Consider the following 9,527-nt stretch of genomic DNA (forward strand, 5'->3'; position numbering starts at 1 on the left):
TACCATGCATTTCCATTTTACACTATCGAACAGAACGACGTTGCATCTGTACCAATCGTACGAGGCTACCAATCATAATTTCAAAAGCAGTTCTGTAAAAAAAGTAATTTTACATATATAGCCTATATATATTTATTTTTATTTTTTTTATTAGGCCTATTATTATTATTATTTTGATTCCCTACAACCTAGAGTTTTTAAAAACATGGTTTTAAGTAAAGTGTGATTTGCCAGGAGGGACGGGGATTTCCTTCTGGTCTAAACATCCCTGCTTCTGCTGAATTATTTGAATCCCCACACCCCTCCCTCCACAGCTAATCAATGCTATAGGCTACTTCACCAATAGACCATATCAAATATAAAATAGAGATATGCAACAAGCACGTTTAAACAACGACAAACAATAAAATCAAAACCAGCGTTTCAGTTGTTCATTAGTTCAAGTGGCCTTAATGCATGCACGGCTTTTCAAAATTTCACAAAGCGTTTTGAGATTATTTTGAATGAAATATTGAAGTTTATAATTAAGTGTTTTGGCAGACCACGCCGAGTGGCCCTATGCATTTTTCTAAAGTCGGGTTTTATTCGAACTTTTGCTAACGACAAAAACAGTTTATCTGTCGTCTCTGTCTCCGGGAACTGCGCGTCACAAAAATGAACCGAAAGCCACTTCAGCTCAGTCACTATAAGAAATCGGCTCTGTCTAAAGCCTTTAAATGTCTAAATATTCTGGCTAATAAATGTTATCTGATTATGTAATCCATATGAAAACGAGAGGTACAGAGGATGTACTCAAACATGTAGCCTGTAAGCGCTTCCCAATGAGAAAATGACAAGACAAGGGTGAAAATCTCGCTCTAATTAAATGTAGCAGGCTAAATCGCCCTGAATTAAAATGTAAAAACAGATCAAATAATGCATTTGTCGAAATGTTGCGATATTGTTTCATTTAAGTTCATAATTATTCAATACATGTTATTTAATTTAGCAGCATTACCACGAAGCACCGTGGTTCGATATTTATTTGAATAAAAAATAAAAATAAAAAAACTTAATTCACAAATTGCATGCCTGGTTGAAAGGATCCAAAGATCCCTGTAGACTTTAATATTGAGTTGAACATTTTGTTCATGAAAACAAATTAACATGCGTTTTTTCAGATTATATTTAGTTTTGCTTGGAAAAAGCTGGCCCAAACCAGTTTTATTTCATCAATTACTGAAATAATTAAATATTTAGTAATAAGCTTTTATGACAGAAATATCACTAGGCTACATGTAACTTAAATCATTTAATTCCTTCATTATCAACACTGTCTAGAATAGCGATTTAAGTGTGAATTGTGACTTCTCTTTGTGTTAAGTCAGCCTCAGACTCCGATAGCCTGTGGGGGGTTGGAGGGACAGTTCAGTGCTGTATCGAGCGCGCAGGACAATAGGCATAGGTGTTAATGTTCCTCTTTCATATGGAGAGCGAGGGAGACTAAATAAACTTGTTAAAAAGAGATTCAGCGCGAGAGAGGCAAAGAAAAACGCATGTTTTAATTTAATTATGTTGCTTTGGACAATTTTCGTTTTGTAGGCCTACTGTTTTAATTGTTTAATATAGCTGTCATTTCTTTGGCAATACAAATTTAAAATGTCGCAAGAATAAGATTAGCCTAGTGTTTCTTATTTTGCATCGCAAAAGAAATAAACTCTAAACCCGATGCAACCCTGTTTTAAATAAAAAAAACTGTCCCGACACTTTATTTAAACCTTGAAATGTTCGAACTTGGTTTCAAACTTAAGTAATTTTAGTGTTCTTTTACATTACACAATAATTTAGCAGACTAAAGACGAGCTTCTTCATTTTCATTTTCTGATGCAATCGGCTGACAATCTTCCTTCATCAGTTTTTGTCCTTTGTGCAGCGGCTGCGGTTCCAGGAATGTAGCAAATTTATGTTGTAATAATAATTAAACAAAACTCTTGACTTTAAATAAGTAAACAGTTATAAACAGTTAGCTATTTAAGCATCAAGAAGGTTAAACATAAACGCTGTAGGGCAACATCGGTTAACAACATGTATGCTACATTGAGATTCGATCCGAGTCGATTGAAGCTCCTCGAAGCTCGTGTTGTTGCGTTAACCACTGAGCTATCGTCTATACGTCTGTGACTGTTTTTATTGCAATGTTTTACTTTTTCATTATTTATTCAATTTCATTTCAGTAGCCTAATTTCAGTATTGTGATTATGAATTATTTTAACTACGTTTCACTTGTTGAATTCATCTGCTACCAGCTTTCAAACGCTCTGAATCAGTGCGGTGCGGCAGCAGATTACGCATTAGAGAGAATAAACAAACACTTTTCAGAGTCTATGATTGTAGCGCCTCTTGGCGGTAAAAGGCAGCAAATACACCCCACATTTTACCGCCGCGGTGGAACGGCTGATGTGGGCATTGTCATGGCTTGCCTCGACATTTGCGTTTGAATAGCGCGCGTCCTCCGTGGGCGTGTCAGATTAACGCGTAATGAAGTGTAATGAGCTGGGGAAAAAAAATCTGACAGCACTCTCTTTTCATACAGATTACATAAACTGAGAATATTTGTTTTTTATATAAATTACATCATTAAAAAGAAGAGAATTCAAGCTTCATAAAGAAAAACCTCTCGTGCCTGTATGACAAGTATTTGCAGAGTTAGAGTTAATTTTTCGGACGTGTTTCAGAATGGACTGCACTGACAGAGAGAAGGCAAAACTCGCATCATGTTTATTTTTCTTTATTTGACAAAAAGCACAAAACTTTGTTTTTATTGTGAGTATACAGAAAAATAATAGACAATTAACAGGATCGATTGATGTATAACACTTATATGTACGATCAAAATCAACAGAGTATTTTAAGTCTATTTTTCTGCTATGTGAAAAAAAAACGGCAAAACGCGCGGGCGCGTTTCTGGTCCCCAGAGGGTTAAAGAATATAATATTAGCAGGCACTTCAATGCTAAACATGCTAATTATGCCGTGAATTTCTCCGCAAAGGAGAGGGAAGAAAAAGCCACGAGATTGTCCTCCAACTTAACTGCCAGGCAGAATATTTTTACCAAGCAGTCTAGTGTACAGGAGTCAGCAACAAAAGTGAGCTATATGGTGTCACACAAAATCGCCAAACACAGCAAACCATTTTCAGATGGTGAGTTTGTAAAAGACTGTATGGTAGAGGCAGCTAGCAAAAGTCAGTTCGAAAGTGTGAGCCTGTCTCGCCGTACAGTTACTCGTCGCATCGAGGTAATTGATGATGAGCTGACATCAGCATTGCTAAATAGGGCCACCGATTTCACATACTTTTCAATAGCGCTGGATGAGAGCACTGATATTAAAGACACTGCCCAGCTGCTTATATTCATCAGAGGTATTACTGACACATTTGAAATAGTGGAGGAGTTTCTTTCGATGGAATCAATGAAGGGGACGACAAGGGGTTCAGACCTCTATGATACGGTGTCAGGATGCATGCAGAGAATGAACCTACCGTGGGCGAAGTTACTGAGCGTGACCACTGATGGCTGTCCAAACCTCACCGGGAAGAACACTGGGCTATTGCGTAGGATACAGGACAGGGTGAGAGAGGATGACCCAAACTCAACTCTGATTTTCTTGCACTGCATCATTCATCAGGAAGCCTTGTCTAAATCGGTGTTAAAGCTTGATCACGTCACCAAAACTGTGGTGAAACTTGTCAATTTCATCAGGGCCCGGGCACTTAACCACCGCCAGTTTATCCAGTTGTTGGAGGAGAGTGAGGCAGAACACACTGATGTCCCATACCACTCAAACGTCCGCTGGCTGAGCCTGGGCACAGTGCTACGCCGTGTGTGGGACCTGAGAAGTCAGATAGGGGTGTTTCTGGAGAATGTCGGGAAGGCTGGTGACTTTCCAGAACTTGAAGATTCCGATTGGATGCTTGACTTTGCCTTTGCTGTGGATTTAATGGGCCATTTGAATGACCTCAATCAGAAGCTGCAGGGGAAGGATGTGTTCGTGCGCAAACTGTATTCCTACGTGCGAGCATTCAGAGCAAAGCTGACTCTGTTTTCCCGACAAATGACAAACAAGAGCTTTACACATTTCCCAACTCTTGCCACAATGAAGGATGTGCCATCCCGACTCACTGTCAAATACACCACTGCACTCGAGGATCTGCACACTGAATTCAACAGGCGTTTCTCTGATTTCGGTAAAATAGAAAAAGAGATAGAGCTGGTGTCCGCCCCCTTTTCCTTTGACAGCGACCAAGCGCCTCCAGAGGCTCAGCTTGAGTTGATTGACATGCAGTGTGATCCCACTCTCAAGGAGAAATTCACCTTGTCATCATTGGACAGGTTTTATGGTGCATTGAACGGTGCATTTCCTAACATGCGGAGGCATGTGCAAAGGATGCTAGTTTTATTCGGGTCCACGTATGTATGCGAGCAGACTTTCTCTGTAATGAACTTTAACAAGTCACGCTACAGATCACGACTAACCGACGCACACCTGTCGTCCGTGTTGCGCATCTCAACGTCGAACACGACCCCAGATTTCGATGAATTAGTAAAGAAAGGCGACCGCCTCAATTGTTCACATTGAGTTACAGAACACCGACAAAAAGCTCTTCATCTCAGTTGCATAGGATGAAATACATTTTTCTAAAGAATGTAAGCATAGCCAAAGTTCCATTAAGTTACCCTTGATTGATGGTGTTATTTTTACAACATTGTTCAGTTTCATGTTGCCATTTCTTATGCATGTCCCGCGTAGATGGTTATGATACAGCTAAATCAAATTAAAAATTTGTGAGATGCATAGGCCTATTCCATGTTGTCCTTTATATCTTTCAAGCAAACATATGTGTGAAGTTGATCTGCACTTAAATTGTGTTCTATTTTATAAAAGACTTGAACAAAATATGTGAAAGAAATTACAAAAAAATGAATAATCACAAATGAAATCAGCTGAATATGTTTTTTATTCAGTGATGAAGGTCTCCCTCTGGTGGTATATAGCCTCCAACGCATTCTCATCCTTTGGCGTCATATAGGTGACGCCATATGACATTTCGTCGAAATCTTATGCACATGGCATCCTTTAGCGTCAATATAACACGCACGGTTATGGGTAGGTTTAGGTCTGGGGTAGGGTACGGTTATGACGCCTTGGGATCTGCGTCTCATATTGACGCTAAACGATGCCATGTGCGTCGGATTTAGACGAGCGTCACCTGTATGACGCCTTGGGTTCTGCGTCTCATATTGATGCTAAAGGATGCCATGTGCGTAAGATTTCGACGAAATGTACAAAGCGTCACATGTATGACGCCAAAGGATGAGAACGGGCTGATAGCCTCAATTAAATTTGATAATTCCAAGCCAGATTGCCTGAAGTCTGTATCTGTATGTTAATATATTTGCACAAACATATATTTGCAGTTTTGTTAATAGTTTTCTATCTTGAATAGCTACAGCTGGTATGAATGACAGTTGAACAATATGCAGGGTAGTGTAGGAAATTAATCCTTGAAAGTAAATCCAGTTAGTAGCTGTCAATAACTGTAGAGTAGCCTTATACATATTTACATTGAATTAATTTGTACCATTTAATCATATAACTATGTTTAATTGCAATTGTCCAAAGTGTGGCCCTCCGTTTACTTTGCCAAAGTAACTGTGGCCCTCAGACTAAAACTGTTGCCCACCCCTGGCTTACGGGAACACATTGTGTTCTTTGTTCTAAAACCCACCGCAACCTTTGCCATGTGATAAGCACACTTGGCACAGTTTTAATCTTTGGTTTGAATAAATTACATACAAAAGGGTAACCTTCAATCATGTGATACATCAACCCACTCCTGTTTAGATAATCATCAGACGGTCTCTTCTCAGTGAAAAGCTGCAAGATGCATGATGAAACAATGGATGGTGGTAATGTTTTAGTTTGTGATCAAATAAGAAGACACTGTGCTATTTCAATGCATTGCAGGTTTATCAGAATACAAAACCGAATGTAGCTTTGGTCGCACTACACCACTACTTGCTGGAAAAAGGAGTTAGCTACTGGAAAAGCTACACTGTTTTAAAAGCATCTGAGCTAATGTCAAGATACAGATAAATGTAGTTAAGTTAGTAGCGTCGCTCCTGGTAGTTAGCTACTCCCCATATATGGAGGATTGTGATGTTACTGTCAAGGCTTATGGTGGTGTAAAAGCACATACTGCAGCAATGTACAGCAAAACACTTTAGAGCTCACTCAAATGTATACAGTGGAATTGTTTCTTAGCCCATTTGTGCCCAAATTTTTCTGAATGGTTTCATGCATATAGTCGTGTTAATAGTGTCCTATGTGAACATGTTCTGCATTTATTTTCCCCAGTTTTTTTTTCTTCTTCTTGAAAATCGGATTTGAATGTGCGGCAACTATAGTTGCCGGTGGGCAAATATGTTGTATGCACCCCCTCAATGTCAAATATGAATAGGAGGAGAGCATTTGGAATCTATATCAAAATAACTGCTTTCAACAGATCAATCTTTATTCATAAACAAATTTATTGTGTATAAAAGTCGAAGAACGTTTGATGCGAACCCAAAAAAGCTGAATCTAGCTTATAATCTCTAGAATATGAAAACACAACAAACAACAAATCCATTTGGTTTAAACCTTGTGCGCTGTTTGGGGTCTTTTTGACCCACATTTCTAACTTTCATTCATGGGGATAACATGGATCATTTGACATGGTTTAGTGTAAGATTTTTGCCCATCTTTTGAAAAATGCAGTTTTAAAAGTAACAAATTATCACTTTACCCAGTAGATGGCTGCAGAACTCCACTATTTGCTATTTGCTATTTGACTAAATGAAAGACATCTTTTCACAAGTTTTTCCAGTTGTATTCATATCTACATATTATGAAATCACAATTATAACAATAAAAGTTACTTTTTGTCTAAGTTTAGGCATTTTTTGTACTGGAAAAAAAACCCTGTTTTTCAATAATGTTATATTATGATTAGAATCAAATGATTTTTGTCAATGGACAAAATTCATCCTCAAAATCAGAAAGAACACACATAGACAAAAAATAAGTGGCACACTTAAATTGTTTAGAATTATATGAAAAATAGATGTTTGAAATAAATGATCAACTCTAAAGACTCCAACTTTTCTCTTTGTAACATCCTGATCAGATTTGATTCTAATCATAATGTAACATTATTGATTTTTTGCTAAACTTTGACAAAAAGTAACTTTTATTGTTATAATTATGATTTCATAATATGTCGATATGAATCTAACTGGAAAAACGTGTGAAAAGATTTCTTTTAGTTTTAAACTTTTAGAAATTTTACTGGTATCTACTGGTTAAAGTGAAAACTTTTAAACTACTTTTAAAACGTCATTTTCCAAAAGATGGGCAAAAATCTTACACTAAACCACGTCAAATTATCCATGTTGTCCCCATGAATGAAATTTACTGTAGAAATGTGGGTCTTAAACACACATATTTATATATACTGTATATAACTATAGTAACTTAACACAACGTTTATTCTTCATTACTTTCTGCAGGAATGCTATAGCCCATTTGTGAATGGGAGTTTCTTTGAGCATGAGGGCCAACCCTTATGTGAAGCTCACTACCACCAGTCCCGAGGCAGCTTGTGCCAGGCATGCCAGCAGCCCATCCTGGGGCGCTGTGTCACCGCGATGGGTGCCAAGTTTCACCCACACCATCTGGTGTGCCACTTCTGCCTTAAACCCCTTAGTAAGGGCTGCTTCAAAGAGCAGGACAGCAAACCATACTGCCACCCCTGCTTCATCAAACTCTTTGGCTGAGAAGAACGAAGAGAGATGATTAAACATATTACTCATGCAATGTATCATACTGTGATGGATTTTCTTTTCCTTACTTCTCTTTTAGGCCTTACATTCTAAACTCTTGAACAAAATGTACTCTGAAAAATGTTTGTGTCTATGGAAAATTCTGAGATGCTGACCAGACAATATCAAAAATATACTGTCTAGAATAGTCTCATGACATATTGAGAAATCAACTGAACTTCTAACCTTTTGCATTTTTTATTTTGCTAAGTTTGCTTCTACCTAGTAACAGAAGGGTTTGCATATAAAGAACCAGCAAATTGTATGTAAATGATGTAATGTATCATGTCACTTTTTTACATGCGCCTATTCTATAAAAACGGTTGTATTCTTTTTTGCTGGTGGGATTCTCTCTGATATTTGTCTAAAATCCTCCAGCCATGATTAAAGCATATTCAAAGGCATTGTCTGAAGTTTGTCGGTTATTATTGCTGCGCAGCAAGTTAGTTAGTTAGTGGAACAAGTTCTTTAGCGAAACACTAGAGATCTTACTTCTATTCCCAAGTGATAGTGTGGAGCGGGTTAACAACACTAGAGACCTTATTCCCAAGCGATAGTGTTCGAACGGAACGAGATGTCATTCGACTCTTTGTGAGAGACTCTTAGGCGGGTTTAGATTACAGTCAGGTAACTATAATTCTTAGGCATTTTAATGCGGTCGGAAAAGCTACACTTGGGCGTCACCTCGAGCGGTCAGAGGTGAACATTTTCAGGTGTCAGGGACACTAGGTTCAACCTAAGCCAGGTGTGTAGGGGAAAAATCGAGCACAATACTCATACTTTATACAATACACATTGTTTCAAAGCAGCTTTACAGTGATAAACAGGAAAATAATGATCAATACTGCAAACAGAATTCAATTCTGCAATAAAGCAGCTCTAAAAAGACAATAGTGTCATTGTTCAGCTGAAGTTAGTTCAATTTTGATTCAGTTCAATTCAATGACTGTAAAATTCAACATTTATGAAATGAGTTCAATTTGGATACAAGGAGCTCTTCAGAAGACAGTTGTCGTTATTCCCTTTGTCATTTCAATGTAGATTCAATTCAGTTCAGTAACAGTGTTGATGTTGCAAAATAAATAAATTATGAAACAAAGTCGAATCAGCTATAAAACAGCTCTGCATAAAGGTGTCCTCACCCAGCTCAATTCGATTCAAGTTTTGTTCTCATCCAAGTGTCAGTGCAGTCAAATCAATAATATTACCAAATAATATAGCTGCAAGCAGCAATTATCGGGGCCAAGCGCAAGCAGAGGATAAGACATGCCAACATGGCTGGGAGTGTCAGACCATCTGCAGCAAGGAGCAATTAAAGACATTCAAAGATGAATTTAGGCAAATGGCTGAAAAATCATATTAACTAAAAATATGATTTAATGGATTATCACTTTCGACCAATAGGTGGCGCAGTTACGAAATGTATGTGGTGTGGTCAGAGTGAGGTGACAATGACATATACAAAGTATGGTGTCAAAATGTCAAGGCATTGCAGAGATAAAGCCTGAATAGTCATTTTGGCAGCATCATGCCTCAACTTTTGCTGCAGTATACGAAAACTGTTTCGTCTATCGACATTAAATCCATAACTTTTAGTCAGCACGGTCTGGAGATGATACGGTTCGAT

The 9,527-nt window shown here is 38.0% G+C and overlaps 1 protein-coding gene across 3 annotated transcripts in view; it reads left to right on the top strand.

Annotated features, from left to right (window-relative positions):
* Positions 1–8,302, top strand: part of LOC130087365 (transforming growth factor beta-1-induced transcript 1 protein-like) — a 252,832-nt gene extending 244,530 nt beyond the window's left edge. For all 3 annotated transcript variants that reach the window (XM_056253640.1, XM_056253643.1, XM_056253642.1), the window contains one exon: positions 7,589–8,302. In XM_056253640.1, coding sequence (XP_056109615.1) covers positions 7,589–7,855 — 267 coding nt within the window. In that variant the 3' untranslated portion in view covers positions 7,856–8,302. The remainder of the gene's footprint in view (positions 1–7,588) is intronic.
* The last annotated feature ends 1,225 nt before the right edge of the window (positions 8,303–9,527 follow it).

This window comes from Rhinichthys klamathensis, unplaced genomic scaffold (genome assembly GCF_029890125.1).
Source record: "Rhinichthys klamathensis goyatoka isolate OS25496 unplaced genomic scaffold, OSU_Roscu_1.1 h1tg000108l_1, whole genome shotgun sequence".
In the NCBI taxonomy this organism is placed as follows: Eukaryota; Metazoa; Chordata; class Actinopteri; order Cypriniformes; family Leuciscidae; genus Rhinichthys; species Rhinichthys klamathensis.